This window comes from Culex pipiens, chromosome 2, assembly GCF_016801865.2.
Source record: "Culex pipiens pallens isolate TS chromosome 2, TS_CPP_V2, whole genome shotgun sequence".
In the NCBI taxonomy this organism is placed as follows: Eukaryota; Metazoa; Arthropoda; class Insecta; order Diptera; family Culicidae; genus Culex; species Culex pipiens.
This window is the reverse complement of record NC_068938.1, coordinates 34,057,171-34,075,774: the sequence shown is the minus strand read 5'-3', so window position 1 is coordinate 34,075,774 and position 18,604 is coordinate 34,057,171. Positions and strand designations below refer to the sequence as shown.

General features: G+C 37.4%; 1 protein-coding gene across 2 annotated transcripts in view; it reads left to right on the top strand.

Annotated features, from left to right (window-relative positions):
• LOC120427809 (uncharacterized) overlaps positions 1 to 18,604 on the top strand; it is a 29,723-nt gene that overhangs the window by 10,415 nt on the left and 704 nt on the right. The window contains exons 3-4 of one of the 2 annotated variants that reach the window (XM_039592730.2): positions 17,997 to 18,151; positions 18,211 to 18,517. The exons of the other annotated variant lie outside the window; for it this stretch is intronic. Of the exons in view, the coding sequence (XP_039448664.1) occupies positions 17,997 to 18,151; positions 18,211 to 18,381 (326 nt within the window). The 3' untranslated portion in view covers positions 18,382 to 18,517. Of the gene's footprint in view, positions 1 to 17,996; positions 18,152 to 18,210; positions 18,518 to 18,604 lie in introns of those variants that run through there. 2 annotated transcript variants of the gene reach the window in all.

Below are 18,604 nucleotides of genomic sequence, written 5' to 3'. Positions count from 1 at the left end.
GTAAAAAAGTGTGTTTTTTTTAAATATTATTTTTCAATGTTTTCATACAAAATTTTATTTTTGAGCATAAATAGATTAATTGTCTGATTGCTCATGTGTAAACCCAGAGACTAACCTTGATTTAAAAATTGTGGAAACGTTGAAAAATAATTAAATTAATTTCGATAAATTTTCAGAAGATAAAAATGCATTGTCTCTAAATTTTAATTAATGCTGACTTATTCAAATTTTTCATCATGAGAAACTAGACTAATTTTCGGAACTAGATAAGATTCTTTTATCAAAAGTTTGATAATCTAAACAGAAGAATAATATTTCGACAATTTAGGCAAATTTAATAAAATAATTATTTGCAGCTTTAGTTTTTTATTTTAAACAAGCCTTACCCGAAAAACTCCGTCTTTTCCTTTTTTCGTTTGTTGACGTTTTTAATTTTTTTCCTTATTCAGCCTCCTGTGATCAAAATTTGATTTTACGCAGCTTTTCCCATACAATCTGCAGATTTTCCGGAATCGGTTCCAGAGTGGCCAAAGTTGTAACTTTTTGGCGTAAGAACCTTCCTTGGACTTATACGAACCCAACGCAACAAAAAGCACCTCGATCCGACGTTTCGTGTTGAATTGATTCGCGTTCGAACAAAACCATCGAAATTTTTTATATATATAGATAATTATACAGCAATTCCATTTGAAAAGAGCCTAAACCGAAAAAAAAGTTCTCCGATCGGGCTGAAAAATTTTCTGGGTGTTCCTTGGCCAAAATAATTAGACCCGGATTTTTTTGTTTGGCCATTAGGGTGACCTACATCGTGCTAGGGTGGTTCGAAAAATAGCAATTTTCGTCATTTTTCGCAAAAACCACTTTTTTCAAAAAATCATATATCCGCGTCATTTCATCCAAATTTAGTTGTCTTAGACGCAAAAGAAAGGTGATTAGTTAGGTTATTTGAGAAAAATAATAAAAAGTTTCAAAAATCTAGCTTAACATTAGAAAAAGTCGTATGAAAACTTAAGATGGCGTTTTGACCGTGTCTGGACCAAAGAGCCTATGTCTGAAAATATTTTTATCGGATTCCTCGGAAAATTTCACATATCATATCATAAAATTGGCGATGTCGAACCGTATGATTCCGAGATATGATTTTTTGAAAATAAAAACTGAGTTTTTCGACGCGCCACGCGCAAAAACAGGAAAATGACGAAATCGGCAAAAAATCAACTTGTTTCACTAAAACTGCGATAACTTAAAAAAAAACAGCGATGACCTATACATGTTAGGGTACCAAAAGTTGCGTATTTTAATTACGAAAATTTTGGTACCCTAACATGTATAGGTCATCGCTGAAATTTTGAAGTTATCGCAGTTTTAGTGAAAAATGTTGATTTTTTGCCGATTTCGTCATTTTCCTGTTTTTGCGCGTGGCGCGTCGAAAAAATCAGTTTTTATTTTCAAAAAATCATATCTCGAAATCATACGCTTCGACATCGCCAATTTTTTGACATGTTATGTGAAATTTTCCGAGGAATCCGATAAAAATATTTTCAGACATAGGCTCTTTGGTCCAAACACGGTCAAAACGCCATTTTATGTTTTCATACGACTTTTTCAAATGTTAAGCTAGATTTTTGAAACTTCTTACTATTTTTTTACTCTTTTTTTTTAGCCTTCCTAATTACCTTTCTTTTGCGTCTAAGACAGCTAAAATCGGATGAAATGATGCGGATATATGATTTTTTTGAAAAAAGTGGTTTTTGCGAAAAATGACGAAAATTGCAATTTTTCGAACCACCCTAGCACGATGTAGGTCACCCTAATGGCCTAACAAAAAATACGGGTCTAATTATTTTGGCCAAGGAATCCCAGAAAAATTTTGAGCCCGATCGGAGAACTTTTTTTTCGGTTTAGGCTCTTTTCAAATGGAATTGCTGTATAATTCAGTCCATGTGCACATAAAAGCTCGTCCTCAACAATGTTTTTGGATTTTTTGTTTCAGCACGGAGAAAAAAGAGTTCTTAAAATCGTGAACAAGCGTTCATGAAAATGGGAACCTCGAACAAAGTGTTCAAATTCCATGGTACGATTTTGAAAAACGTACCATGAAATTTGAACACTTTGTTCGTGGTTCTCATTTTCATGAACGCTTGTTCACGATTTTGGGAATTTTTTTTTCTCCGTGAGTGTACACCAAATCAAATTGTGAGACTCAATCTAATGAATTAACCAACGAGAGTTTGAGCATTAAGCCATGGAACCACCATCGATCGATTCTGGTGATGGCTCACCGGAGAAGTATTTGAATTATTTCTTGTCCCCTCCCCCTCCTCCCCTTACCGGTAGGTGGAGGGGAGGTTGAGTTGGTAGCTGTGACCAACCGGCCATGAAATGTTGCCCGTTCGCGGTTGATTATAGCCGAGAGGAGAGAGGAAGACGCGCGCCCGCTGTAGGTCGACCAAAGGTGCTAAAGGTAACGTGGAATAACGCAATTATGCGGATCGATGAGCTTGCGAGCATTGATGATGCTTCTTGTTCGCGTCCGATCATTGACTGCCACCAGCATTATTTTGAAGAATTGCTGAGGTTTTTTGTTGTTGAATCTTCTCTTTCAATTTTGCGGGCTCGTATTGGAAGCTCTGGAAATTCGTTACGATATGCGAAGGTCAACAGATTTACGATAAAAGGATGAGGGAGATGTGGAAGATTGGCTTAGCAATGATTTTCTTAAAAGAACTGGAAAATCATCATTCAATTATTCCCAGACATTCAATAAACCTGGGCTGCCTTTAGCGTGCTTTGAGGCTCTCTTGAACTATTTTTGATGTTAAAATTATGTTAGTTTTAACATTTTTTTCTTCAAAAATGCGCATTCAATATAAGCTGCTAAAATGACTCATCAAATAACTCGAACATCCGCACATTTAGCAGTAATTTTCGGCGCTAATTAATTCGCAGAACTCAACGGCGCGTTTATCACCCCATTTGCCGCGCGCGTTAACAAAAAAAAACTAAATGCCACTCTTCCTGGAAAGACAAGACCTCCGCGACTCGGAGTGGTCGTCCAACCGTTTCAAAAGCATAACGGTTTTTCTGCGCAAAGAGATTGCAAAAATCTCGCGAGGCACGTGGAGGTCATTGCGGCATTATCATCGCCATCAAAACGTTATTTTCTCATTGATGGCCGGGTTGAGCATCCACTAAGCGCCAATTTGAGACAAAACGCACAAGTATTCATTAAATTTCGACATATTAAGCTCGCATGAAGCGCGGCGAAAATCTGGGCGCATCGAAATAACTGAGAAATAGGCAGCGATACAAAGACTATCAGTGGAGCCAGAAACTGTTGTTTTTTTTTTTTGACGAGTTGTTCCCCTGGGCCACCCGGGCTCCCAGCATGTGTGTACTGTACAATCAACTGCTCTTCTTTTGAAGGTACTTATGCTTTTGTGGTGGGTCAGAATTTCGACCAAGCGAATGTTCGTACTCGGTTGTTTTGCTTGCCTTCGACGTCCGATACTAGTAGGGGATTGTGGGGTTCAGCGATGCAAGAGTCATCATAAACAAAGTTTCACTCATCGGTCCTAACCAGGTCCCAGGTCCCAGTACCGAAAATAAAATCTGGTAAAAAATAATTCATTAAAAAAACGTAACGTAATCCACCATTAGGTGGTTGGTGCCTTCCTTGCATTCATAAAGTGATTACACTAAACAGCATCAAAAAAGTATATAAATACCCTAGTAATATTTTAGGTTTTAAGTAGGCCATAAAAGCCTTTTTAGGCCGTATGAGTGTTTTCAGAACCATGATAAAACCTGTAAGTTTAAAAATGTTACTAGGGTAACACTTATTTTTAACAAAATATCTAAAATCCGGCCTCGAAAAAGTGTATTAAAAACACTGAAGTTCTTATAACTTTTGAAAGATTTGTCAGATCTTCAATTGGGCTCGTTGGATAGGTCTTTCAAATACCTTTCTAACAATATATAGCATGATGGGTTTTCTTATTATAACCACCCTTATTACAATCTTCCAAAGTTTAGCTAAAATCGTTTTTTTAGCATAACTTTTGAAGTTCTTTTCTAAACCTAATAATATCAACTCGGGTCTTGTGGGATCCCAAGACGAATCAAATGAGACCAAAACGGTCCAAATCGGTTCAGCCAGTCCGGAGATAATCGTGTGCATATTTTTCGGAGCACGGACTTACAGACATGCACACGCACAGACATTTGTTCAGAGTTTGATTCTGAGTCGATAGGTATACGTGAAGGTGGGTCTACGAGGTCGAATAAAGAAGTTCATTCTTCGAGTGATTTTATAGCCTTTCCTTATTGAGGTGAGGAAAACAAAAACGAAATTCGAAACTAAGCCTCTCTTCGCTCTTGCGTTAAAAAAAAATCGGTACAATTTAAGCCCAAAACTAAATTTCCATGAGATCGCATATCAAATCTTACTAAAGCAGGTAGATTGTCAAAAGCACAATACAGTCCAGACTCGATTATCCGAAGTTCGATTATCCGAAAGTTTGTATAGGAGTTCAGATAATCGAATCACGAACAAAAAAAACATTTTTTTCATTTCTTGTTCTTAACATAAAATTCGAGTTCTGCAAACCCATTTTAGTCAAATTTGAATTTTATATTGGATTTAAAAACTTAAAACCACTTAAGCGTAGTTTAGGGATGATACTCAATCAAAAATAAGACAACGAAAAACCATATCTCTTTTTTTTTGTGGATTTGTTTCTTGTATAAAGTTGTTTGGCATGCCAATCAAAGCAACTTTCTCAATGACATTTTATGTCGTGATCTACGCCTTCTAGGACAAATTTTGCCAATAGCATCGCAGCAAACCCACAAAAATCTGTTGTTGAACGTTACAATTCAGGATTAAATTTAGAAGAAAAGTGATGATCTTAAGAACTTTCAGAGCACTGAAAAACACACTTTTTAAATTTTGAATAATTGTTTCTGGACTTTAGGGTCAAAAGTTACAGCCATTTTAAGGTAAAAAAAAAGATGCAATTTCAAAAATTGGATTTTAGTGGTCTCAGAGAAATTTCCTTAAATCTCGAGAAAGTTTGTTTTTTTTTGTACTCTGAAAGATTTCAAAACTTCACTTTTCTCTGAAATTTAGCCCTGAATTGCAACGTTAAAAAAATATTTTTGAGGGTTTGCTCCAATGCTATTGACAAAATTATTTGTTGAAGGCAAAAATTGCGAGAAAAAAGTTTTGTACGTTCAACAAAGTTGCTTGGATTGGTATGCCCCACAACTTTCTAGAAGAAAAAAAAATCCCAAAAATATTCTTAGAAAGTTAGATATTATAAAACACCCTAATCGTGAACCACCCTAATTTTCACACTAACACGCACTTATTTTTGATAAATGAAACCACAATTTTGAGATATATTCAAGGCAAAGCGTCAACTTTGTAAAGGTAATTCATTAAGATTTGGAACAACTCAGCTTAGATTAAACAAATTAAATGTAGGGTAAGTAGGGTAATAAATAACAAAAACTAAATTTCCAATGTCATCCTTGATTATGAAAGTTTATGAATCACAAAATGATTTTTTACACATTATCCAATGTCAAGGAACCTATGATTTTTTGTCTTTGGGTTTCACGTGATTTTTCAAATTGTAAACAGCATTTTTTTTAATGCATAAATTAACGTTTCACAATGTATTCTGAATATTTAATAATCTGTTTTCATGTTTTTTCAACGAAAATGTAATTTTTGCAGTAGTTATTTAGTTGCTTCCTGATTTTTTGGGCATGTAAAAAAATGTAAATAAAAAATGAACACATCACATTTTGAAAAAAAATAATGTTATGAGTGTTTTTTTAAAACTTTGTGTTTTAGGCAGAATTTTAGGTAATTATGAGGAAAATAAAAAAAAATCAGTCTTTATAAGTTTAGGCGTCTGGATTTCCATTCACTTTAAAAAAAAAAAGATAAATTTCCAAAAACTTTTATTATATGAGGCAAATTTGCTCCAACGAGAACACGGAAAAACCACGGAGTTGTTGAGTTAAGGTGAAATTATATTTTTTATGTCCAAAAATTTTAAAAACTAAATTATAAAATGTTAGGTTCTCCTATTCCCATATTTCAATTAGGCTTCGAAACCCCGTACAATTTGGGTGCAAATGGTTCAGACCTCGGTTGGTTTGGTATAAGATTTTTTATTCAAAACCTGGGTGCAGAATAGTTGTCCGCAAAGCGGCCTCAATTTAGAACTGTCAAAGCGGAACCAATTTACTGTTCGCATAATTATACCAAGAAGTGGCAAGTATTGTGATCGATCTATAATTTATTTAGTCAGGAATAAAAAAAATCGATGGCTATTGAGGTATTCGAAGTCAAAACATCTTAATAAGAGGGTTGAAATTGAGATTGGCATAATTCGTCGCTAAAATTTTATAATCGCTATGTCTCACGCAAAACCTATTTTATGACGCTCTTTTAAATGTTAGCGACGAATTATCAATAACTATGAATAGTACTTTCCAAATAATATTGGATAATCTTACTCCGATATTATCACTACACATCAAAGATACATAATCTCGGAACTTCCATTCGGTTGCTCTTCGGATTCACGAAATTCCACCCACTTTTGACACAATTTTTCATCACGTGGAAAACAAAAAAAGGCCTCTTTTGGCCGCCCATCGTTTAGTCTACGAAGAAAAAAGTGCGAAGCACTTAATTTTTCATCGAAAACATCAACATCAACAGATCCAAAATGTTTTATAATAATTCACTTCAGCAGCAAAAAATATGTCACGCTTGAGCTTGAACATAGCCTTCTACTTTGTTTATGTTTACAGCTGTAGTGCAGTTGTATTAGTGGGGAGCAGTGGAGAGCTTTCGAAAATCACGTTACGCATTCTGTCTTTTCAGCACCCAGTTCAAAACCTTTAATTCATTTTTAATTCGAATTTTTGAACAATCTTTAATACAAAACCAAAAAGATTCTTATTTTTTGCATAATTCAAGAGAACTGCTCTGTAATATATTTGTTTTAATAAAATGACTGGAGTTAAATTTCATTATTAACTAAGTTCGTAATAATTTCTAGTCATCAACAGTCAAAATAAGATCTCGTTAAAAATAACATGGCATCCAAACTGACTCACCTTACCCAAATCTCCCTTGTCACAGTGAGCCACATGGACGCACTCTCCGAGAGTTCGGTAAAAGTTTTGTATCGTCCACAGTATACGCGCGCTACATGTTGTGCCCGGTCAGATCTGGCCTGTGGTTTGGTAGATTTGTAATTGCGTTTTAGTTTCGGACGTTTCGTTATCGTGTGCTTTACTAAATCAAAAAAGACGGCTGCCAGCAACAACAAAAAAACTAACAACATATTTACAGTAAATTGCAATTCCAACCCGTCCGAGTTCGAGCACGGGAAATGGGAGCACTGAACGAGTAATGTTTCCACTTGATAAAGTTGAAGGTACCATTGTTGCCGGTGTATTGAAGAAGCGCTTCTTCTGACGTAAATTGGAGCGAACATCCCTGGCGACTAGCTAGGGGTTTAGTTGGCGTACTTGCCCCGACAGAAAGCAGAGTCTGACAGGAAAGTTACTGTGAAGCACATGTACAAAACCTTTCCTTAATTGCGCTCATCTACGTAGAGTGGGGGGTTCCGTGTGGTGACACCGACTCGGTACACATCGAGCGCGTTTAAGTTGTAATTAAATTATCCGGTTGTTGATAATGCAGCCAAGAACATGTAATTAAAACAGGTTCTTGCATGAATGGTACCACCTTTCTGGTGGCAGCAATTGCTGAGCGTACCTAAGGGTAACGTAAGAACAAAGGAATGCTGTAATGAAGTGGCTTATAATATGGTAATTTTCCTATTAATTGTTAACTAACGACATAAGTGAGCTATGTTAAAAGCAATTGCAGGTCCTTTTAAATTCATATTATTAAAATTAAAACAAATAGACAGCGCAATTCCATTTTATTATCTCATTACCACAATTTTCTTCTTTTGATTCGTGAGTAATTTCTTTGAAATTATGTTGGTATCTGTTGTTGTTGCTCCAATATCTGACCAGGAAGCTCGCATCAACAACAATGGTCGCTAATTTATCGCTACTTGGCCAACAGGAATGTGTACAAACGAAAACAGGGAAACTAAGCCGGGTGACCGGTTGACTAATGGGTTTGCCGGCTTCGACCAAGACCAAGATATTTGCGCGAAAGCGCGCAATAACTGACAACGTTTCGGCCTTGGAAATTAAGCTTTCATCGAGTGTTCACAAAGTGATCGCGACGCCCGCTGATTACAAATTTAATTTCACTGTGGTGACACGGAAAAAATGCTTGATTTAATCATATTTTTTTGATCATATTTTCCACCTTAATAAAGTGTAGTTCCTGGCGAGATTTTCCCACTTTAAAACCCCAACTAACTTACACTAGTCCCGCTTTATGACACATCAATGATTGAACCGGCATTGCCAATAGGCGACGAACCTGTTCCAGAACGTGCCGGGGCACCCCCGCCAATCAAACTGGACCGATTTGCATTCGCACTTTGCAATCAAATCGCGATTCGAGCGAGTCGTAAAAGAACCCGGTCCAGCCATATCTAATGTGAACTAGTAGAGCAAAACGACTTGTGCTGCTCGGGAATAGTTTGGGCATTATTCACCGATCGGGCTGAATTTAAATCGGGTGCCTTAATTGTTTCCGCCTTATCGGGACGTGGTCAGGGCGTGGGGACCTAATTGCGCCTCAAAGATTAACCTCGACTCGCGTGGTGTGTGACAACAATATCTGAATACTCCCCGGGAACCGGTTTTGGCTACCTGTGTGCAGCTCCGGTTGTCACAGGCGGGTTGGGTTTCAGGTGCACCACCGGGGTGTCATTTATCATACTATAGTTATAACAACAACCGTGTTTCGGTTTTGATATCAACAGTTGAATGAATCATCGAGTGCAGAACTTTGATAAATGGGAATGATAATGCAGAGAGCTGAAAACAAACATGAAGAATTGCCCTATAAATAACTAGCGAAATTCAACAAGAAAAAAAAAGGAATTAAATTCAATGAATTGAACCAAAAAATATCCGTACTTTACTGAATAAATAATTCAACATTGCACAATACGCCCTGTCCACTAGACATCATTCGTAAAAAACGAATCGAGTCAAATTGGCTACAACCAATCCAAGTTTGGTGAAGATGATGCTTCCAAAAGATGAGAACGTGGACTAAAGCCACTTCGAAAGAAAAAAAAGTGATCAAAGACTTATGAATACAGACACTCATGTTTCCGGAGTGAATCATCATGCTCGATGGGCTCTTCCTCAGCGATGATCGGGTCAAAAAAATCTTTTATGTTTTTGTCAGACGGATACACTTGAGCAGTTCTCTGGGTAAACATTAGGGTTAGTGAATTTTCACGATTTCGCGGACAGTGTGAAATTCGTGAAATTCCACAATTTCCGTAAAATCCCGTGAATTCATGGATTTTTGGAAATTAATTAATTTTAAAAAATACAAATATTTTATCCACAATCGTTTTAAGTGTAAATTTGATTGGTATGCTCAAAAAATATATTTTCATTGAAATAAAAATGAATACAATCAGTTGTATACCTTGTATTTTGTTTATTTCATCGTTTTAAATTAATTTTGACACTTTAAAGCTTTCTACAAATTTTAAGATTTGGAACCACAGATTAGTAATACTCGTGTGTGACGATTTTCAGCCTTTTTCCACAGTATAATGTAATTTTAAAAATGTATATACACAGCAAGAAAAAAGTTGAATTTTGGAATGTTGAAAATCTTTTTTGAATAATTGTACCTAAAAAATGTGTAAAATTGTGAACCTCATGAAAATTAACCAGTTTGTGATGTAATCGAAATTTGTCACCATTTCCTGATGAAATTTACCATATTTTTTTTTCTGTGTAGCATTAATGTACACTTTGAGTCGAAAAAAAAATTGATCTGAATTTGATATATTTAGTTTTTTTATTTTTATTTTCAGGGACAAAACAATATTTTTTTTCTGATAACTCTGAATTATAAAGTGAAACAATAAGTGCAATCAACTGCATTTCCCTGCATTTATTGTCGCTTCTAGCACGATTAGGATCGTTTTAAAATCATTTTGAATATTAGTGAAATTTCCATGTAAGTTCAATAAATAGTTCTTTTCGTCATATTTTTCGTGGAACCTTTTTTTTTTTTTTTTTTTGAAAACTAATGATAGTGTTTCAAGTATGTTCTAAGTAAATTCCTTAGAATAACGATTTGACTACCATTTCATTTTTCAGATATAATCGAAAATTGAAGATTCAAACTCGGTATATTCCAGAACAAAATAGTTGGGCCTAAAAATATTAATTTTGTCTTAAAAATCAGCCCTCCTGGATCATTTTACTTTTTTCCAAGTCTCGTGAAATTTTCACGAAAATTAATTAATTGATTTGATGGTCGCCGTGCAAACTGGACACTCAGATTGAAAAATCACTTAGCTTGGATGCTTAATATATAATAAGGTATTCTATAATATTAACACTTGTTTAACAATTGATTTTATGGGTTATTTTAACACTTTTTAAACTCCGGGAAGTTTCCGTGAAATTATGTTTTTTTCGGATAGTGGTTCCGTGCAAATAGCATGTTTTCAGCGTGAAAAATCACTAAGCCTATTAATCAATTATGAAAATAAAATCATAATATAATTTCCAACAAATCACAATTAAAAAAATGGAGATTTACCAACTGTCAAAAAAGTAGTTCCTCTTTATTTTAAGTTTAAATGTAGTTTAATTTAGTTTAATTTAGAAAAGAGACAATCAACATAAAAAGAAAAAAAATTGTCTAAATAAGTATTTAAGGGGTTACATACATGTATAAAATTATAAAATTTCATGTTACAGAAGATAATTTTCAATCACTCCTGAAAGTTTCATGAAGATATTTCGTGACTGAACTGAGTAAGAGACGATTTAAGTTCACAATTTTGCCATGCGCAAAGCGAACTGTCAAACTTTGTGAACGTTTTTCTCTAAACACCGAGTTGATTTACGGGTGCCACGATATCTCGAGATGGGATGGACCAAATTGGCTGAAATTTGGGGTGAAGACTCCCAAGACATATCCCGTGTGCATGACGAAGCCCGATTTTGAAATTTTGCTTTTTAAAAAAATACAAAAATCAAAAACTGACGATTTTTTATATGAAAAACATAAAAATATTTTTATCTTTTTTTTTAAATTAAGTTTTTGAAAATCGGCCTTCGTCATGCACACAGGACTGGTTTAACGAGTCTTCACCAAAATTTTGAGCTAATTTGGTCAAAGCAGTGTTGAGATATCGTGGCACCCGTTTTTTGAAACTGCTAACTTAAAATAGCTATATCTCGGCAATGGTACATCCAAATGTCTTCATATTTATTTTGTTAATAGATGAAAATGTATATTTTAATGTCCTGCAAAAAGATTTAAAAAAAGTTTAAATGTGTGCTCATACCAACCTCTGACATTTTTGACGATTTACATGTATGTAACCCCTTAAGCACTTTCAAAAAATGTCTGAAAAGATGGCGTTTTATTTCCCCATATCCATATCCCCATATATATCCATATCCCCGTATCCCCATATCAAAAACATAAAAATGTTTTTTTTTTAATTAAATTTATTTTTAGTGACAAAAATGATTTTAAAAATAAGCAAAAAAGAAGTCAGTGTATGAACAGCTGTCAAATTTGTATAAAAAATAATATGGACAAACAGGTTATGCAAATTGGAAAGCACCCAAAAAGTTTTAGTCTGATTTAAAATACAGTAGACTCTTTGGCTTCTCGATATCAATACAGTCTAGACTCGATTATCCGAAGGCCTCGGAAAAATTTCACTTCGGATAATCAAAACTTCAGATAATCGAATCACGAAAAAAAAATCGTTTTAAATCTAAGATGGCGGCTAAAATGGCGGTGATGCAATATTGAAAAAATGCATTTTATTTTTTAAAAGGCAATCAACAACTCAAATTTGACTATAAAAGGGTCGTAAAACTCAAATTTTATGTTAAAAACAAGAAAATAAAAAAAAATGTTCGTGATTCGATTATCCGAAGTCCCAAACCTTCGGATAATCAAACTTCGGAAAATCGAAACTTCTGATAATCAGCTATCAAAAAAAATCAGTCCTTCAAATTGCGTTGATTTTTCAACTTTGATCAACAACGAGAGAGTCCTCTGTACAAAAATGTCATAAAGGTTCATTTCGTAGAGAATTGCTGTATTGCAAGATTCCTTCTCCGCTCATCTCGGCATTAAAAATGTAATCACAGAAAACGCCTTACTTCGTCAAACGTCCGTCATTTTCAGCCATGCCAAAAATCAAAACAATCTTCATATAGCACTCATTTGAGTGCTGAATAGAAAAACTTTCGGCACCTGCATCGAAAAGTCATACTTTTCGATTCTGTTATTATTAGAAAATGACAGGGTTGGGAGTTGCGGAGTTGCTCTGAACAAAGAATTAACCAAACTTGCTCCAATGTTTGTTTTTTTTTTCTGCATACATTTTTTATCAACTGCTGCCAATTGAAATAAATTTAACCAAATACCCATAAATTAATTTACAGAGAACTGCTCACCTGTTATTAGCCGAATCGTTTTCTTTTTACACGATGAGTTCCTCGGCGATCCGGCGGTAGCCTTTTTTTTGCCAAGTTTACCTCTGTGCTGACGGAATCGCGCCGGACTATCGGTAAATTTGTATCGGGATGGGAAGATTGAATGACTCGGCTAGATTAGCCCGTATGGGAACCAACTCGCGCGCCCACAGTAATACGATACATTAAAGTATCGAAATGTTGCTATATCGGATGGATCGGATCTCCAGAGATGGCGATTACTGGAACCAGAAACTGAGAAGCTACCAAATTTGGGCTTTGTCCGTAGCTGTGGCAGGAAGTGATGAGCAAATGATGATGATTAATTAAAAATAAGTACAGATATCACTTCCAGTGCGAAGAGGGGAGGGGGGGAGGGGGGGGGAGGATATTCCAGCACTCAAATTAATTATAGAAATTTCCGCATCTGCTAATCAACGAATGGCGTGGTAGCGGATTTAATCATCTGGAAAACAAAATCAAAATAAACAGCAAACACTGCTCAAGCTGAGCGCAAACATTTGGTGCAGGCCGGCCGGCAATCGGTTCATAGCTGCGGTGGCGCCACCAACGCCAGGTGGAAAATCAAACAGAAAACGAAACCTCGTGTGCAGCACAGATGAATGCATTTCGCGGGGAAGATTTAATCAACTGTGCCGGTGCGATTAGCTTCTAGTGTTTGTTTTGCTGGTGAAGCTAATGGATTAACGAGGCTTGCAAAAAGTGAAAGTATTTTGAATTTGACTCTTTTTGACCGGAATTTGAAATTTTCAGTCACATTCCAGAAGCTCGTGACAGTAATAAAACAAAAATCCCATCCAACCATAACTTGAACTCTCAAACGAGCAGCGCGCTGCAAGTACCGTTTTCGCTAATTATGACGTTATAAAAGATGGCAGTAATCACTATCTATCGATCGGGCAGCGTTTAGCGCGGCTAATGAGACAGTAAAATCAAACTGCTTTGCATCAAGCCGACCGACCAGCGGAGAGATCCGTTAGCCATTGCTCTCCGCGAGCTATTAATATCCAGCCCACCAGACGGACGGGGTTGATTCGCAACGATGACACCACCATCTGCGCCCTTCTGCCTCCAGAGTACCGGGAATTCTTGCCCACTTTATCGCGAGATGCGAGATGATGAAGTAATAAAATTGTACGGAATTCATGAAGCTCCAGAAGGTGAACGTCATCGGGTCGCTTCCAATCGGAGATCGATGGCTCAGCCGGCTACCACCATAGGTTTTTGAAGAGAAGCTGAAATCATTCATCATTTCCGCGCAGGCAATTAATCATTTGCTTATTTTTTTTTATGTTTTTGAGCATTGACTTCATCTGAAGTTTTTTTTTTGTGATTTTTTTGTGTTGAGCATAAAATTCGTATTATACACCACATTATAGGGTCAGCACTACGACTCCTCATGATTGATGATGATATCACTGATAAATTTGCTAAATTATGATCAAAACATGTACAACAATATTCATACACCCAAATTTTCGATTTTTTGTTTGAATTTAGAATAGAAGAAAGAAAAATCAACTTTAGAGCAATTCCAGCTCAAAATAGGATTTTTTTAGGTACTTTTTCCTCGACCCTCTCCGATTTCAATGAAACTTTGTAGACATGTTATCCTACGCTTATATAAGCCATTTTTGTGTATATGGAGCCAGTTTCACTCAATAATGACATTTGAGAAGGGCGTAAATGTTTTAAATATTTTTGTATTTCGTAATTTAAATATTTCTGTATGTCAAAGCCGTTGCATCGTATCAAAAAGTGGTCAAAGACAAACTTGTAGGAAATTTGACGGGCTTTCCGAAAAAAATACACTGAAAGAAAAAAAACGATCCACTTTTATGAGATTTTTTGATTTTTAAGTTTATAAGTCAAATTTGAAGGTGAGCCCACGATTTTTTTTCGTTCAAAATTTTTGTGAAAATAGATGTAATAAAGCCTAGATGTAACAAAAAGACTCACGAAAAATGCAGTTATGAGCAATGTAATTAGCTTATATCTGTAAGCCCATACACCCAATTGAAATGTGGTCAAAGCCAATCTTATGGAAAATTGGACGAGCTTTCCGGTAATAATATTTTCGAGACTGAAAAATCAATTCTGTCATATAAAAAAAATCAAACCATCCACATTAACGACCCCCGGGTCTTTTGTGGTCTCTATTGCAAGTTTCTGCTCGAACCTAGGAGTCCGAAGGCTTGAATGGGGAGAGCACCCAAACCTCTTTTGACGAAGAACTTCGTCTTAGGGCTCTATACAGGGTAGCAATCCAAAATTTCGCGAAGCGAAATGAAACGCTTTGGTTTCACCTCCCCTCTCGGCAAATTTCCCCTCTTCTTAGCGCACGCTGGTTGGTTGAACAAACGTTTCCCAATCAGTCAATCGAGAGACGTGAGATTGATGTATCTAAAATCACCCCCACTCTACCTCATAATTTTCGGATCGTCGACGGGCAACAAGCGAATAAGGAGGTATAGGAGAATGGGTGCAAAAAGGCGGGGCATACGTCCCCGACCTAAATCAAGAAAACAAACAAACAAACAGTCCCGATAATTCATTCTGTTGCTGCACGTCGACGAGTCAACATCGGGAGCAGATGGCCTGGAGGCCCGGTAGCAGACGGCTTGGAGACCCAGGAGCAGATGGCCTGGAGGCATGGACACGCCAAGACATGCCAGCCGGCATGAGTGGGAGTTGATTATTGGGACTGGCAACCACCTGGAGTGGCCGGAGGCCCCGGGGATGTTCCGATAAGGGGACATTTGCGGAACCATAAGAGTTGGGGCAATATGGGTATCAAACTTTAGGGATTTTGATACTGGACATGAAATTTGACATTTTGGCAGTAGTGCCCACCACCTGGAGTGGCCGGAGGCCCCGGGGATGTTCCGATAAGGGGAGATTTGCGGAACCATAAGCGTTGGGGCAATATGGGTATCAAACTTAAGGGTTTTTGATACTGGACATGAAATTTGACATTTTGGCAGTAGTGGCCACCACCTGGAGTGGCCGGAGGCCCCGGGGATGTTCCGATAAGGGGACATTTGCGGAACCATAAGAGTTGGGGCAATATGGGTATCAAACTTTAGGGATTTTGATACTGGACATGAAATTTGACATTTTGGCAGTAGTGGCCACCACCTGGAGTGGCCGGAGGCCCCGGGGATGTTCCGATAAGGGGACATTTGCGGAACCATAAGAGTTGGGGCAATATGGGTATCAAACTTTAGGGATTTTGATACTGGACATGAAATTTTACATTTTGGCAGTAGTGGCCACCACCTGGAGTGGCCGGAGGCCCCGGGGATGTTCCGATAAGGGGACATTTGCGGAACCATAAGAGTTGGGGCAATATGGGTATCAAACTCTAGGGTTTGTGTGTTGTGTCTTTAACACATGGTTCAGAATGACTCTTTGTAATAAATTTTATTGTTTGCAAAATATTACTTGAAAATTGTTCAATGCCGAAAGTTTAACAGAGAATTGATGCAATGATTTCATATCAACTGGCCCGAAAATTTTGCCATTACGATTAGCTGAAGAAGCGTTTGAAAGTTTTAAACGTTATCAAACGTCAAAATACCATGAGACCATCTTTGAGCAAAAATAAATAGATCTTACGTAATAACTATTTCGTGATTGATTTTGTGGCAAAGATACGCAAATATTAAAAACTATAAAAATTTCATTTACTTTTGTGTCCGAAGTTTTTCGTCATGATGGTTATGCCTGTAGGATTACCACTGCACCTTTTTTACTTCAAGGAACCTTCCACCCCAGTGTTTGAACTGACGACCTTTGGATTGCGAGTCCAACCGCCGCCAGCGATTCCACCGGAGTAGGCTTGGTTTGGTGTGTTGTTTGTACTTATGGCATGAAGACGACTCTTACACCTGGAATGACTTAACGGCCTAACAACCAAGGCCGGGACCGACATTTTACTTCCTCATCCGATGGAAGGTTGGAGCAGATGGGAATCGAACCCAGAATCATCCGCTTACAAAGCGGACAGCGTAACCATTAGGCCACGCACTGCCACTGCCAATTCTGTCATATAGAAATTGCTAAAACCCATCAAAAAAACGATTTTTTTTACATTTTTATTTTTAAGACCGCTGTTACTTCACAAGGATTGGACTTAGGACAATGGTCAATATGGAGACTTTTATGTAAAATTGTCTGGAGAATCGACTCTCGTGTTCGGTTTTTGAAAACTTTGATGTTTAGAGCACTTTTGAAAAAAAAAACAGTTTCAGTAAATATTTTTTTGTATTTTTTCAGGTGAGTTGCTCCATCCTGCATTTTCCGTGAGTCTTTTTGTAACATCTTAGGATATTTCCACAAAATATCGTAGGCAAAAATCGTGCGCTCACCTTCAAATTTAACTTTTAAACTTAAAAATCAAAAAAATTCATAAAAGTGGAGTGTTTTTTTCTTTCAGTGTATTTTTTTTTTTTTTTGAAAACCCGTCAAATTTCCTACAAGTTTGTCTTTGACCACTTGTTGATACGACGCAACGGCTTTGAGATACAGCAATATTTAAATTACGAAGTACAAAAATATTTAATAGACATCACACCGTCTTTTCAGACTGAATTTACTAACTAACGGGACAAACACAGAACACCCAGAGGAGATGGGCGGGAATCGAACCCGGGCCCCTTAGCACACATGAGGGATCGGCAGCCGATTTAAACACTTACGCCCTTCTCAAATGTCATTATCGAGTGAAACTGGCTCCATATACACAAAAATGGCTTATATAAGACTAGGATAACATGTCTACAAAGTTATTGAAATCGGAGAGGGTCGGGTACAACCGAATCCCTATTTGACATGGAATTGCTCTTAAGTAATAATGGACAATTGTTGTCAATCAAGTTACATATTACCGTGATATTTGTAATGTCCCAAATGAATTGCACCTAGATTTTAATTTATTTATGATATCATCTTGCATGTTCTAGCATTTAACGTCACAGAAATCATCGTCATAAACAAAACATATCATAGCTGCTGTATATAGCATGTTCACATCACATCACTATCTGCACATTCATATAATGCACAAACAAAATCACCAGTTGCTGCACGAAACCTTTCTGCATGTCTACTATTCTGTAAAATCACCGAAGCATGTGTTCCACAAGTGTGAGACTTCTGTATCTATCCAAGCACCACCTTCTGCATGTTCTACCGCACACCGTGTTCTTGATCACCCGGAAGCATGACGTAAGCACCTCTACCCTACTCCAACACCTCTTTGGAGTCCATAAATCTTATCTTTCCAACCTTTTCTGACCAACTTTCAGCTGCCGCCCCAAAATATCAGATTCTGGAACCCCGCGACGGCTACATCCCGGTGTACATCCGATACGGTGACGAGCCTCTGTCTGGAATTAACCCTGCGCTGGCCGCAGCCTTCCACGAGCCGGTGAACCGCGTCAGCCGTGCCGAACTTGCCCAGGTTCCTTACCCCCCTGAACGCTCTATAACTGCTCAACACTAAATCCAATAAATTTGCAGGTTCTCCAGCGGGACGAATCCCCAAACAACACCTCGAGCAACTCGACCTCGTTGTCGGTATCGGCGCTGTCCGCCTCCGACGAGCACCGCATTGCCCTGGCCGTCGCGGCGGAAAAGGCGCGAGCAGCTGCAGAGGCAGCCGCAGCGGCTTCATCGGCCAACAAAGTCTAAAAGTTCGGGTGCCCGAACAGCCGGAACAACTCTACCAGTTACCCTGGCCGGTTCACCCATTTACTCGTTACTCAAAACACCCATTGTACCGAACAAAAGAGACTTCAATAAAGCCATACCAGAGCCGTAAAACTTAGCTGCTCTGCGTTTCCTTGACGTTTTCCCCCCACTGACTTAACTCCTCCGTGAACCACTTTTAAAACTGATTTGATTCTGTAATTCC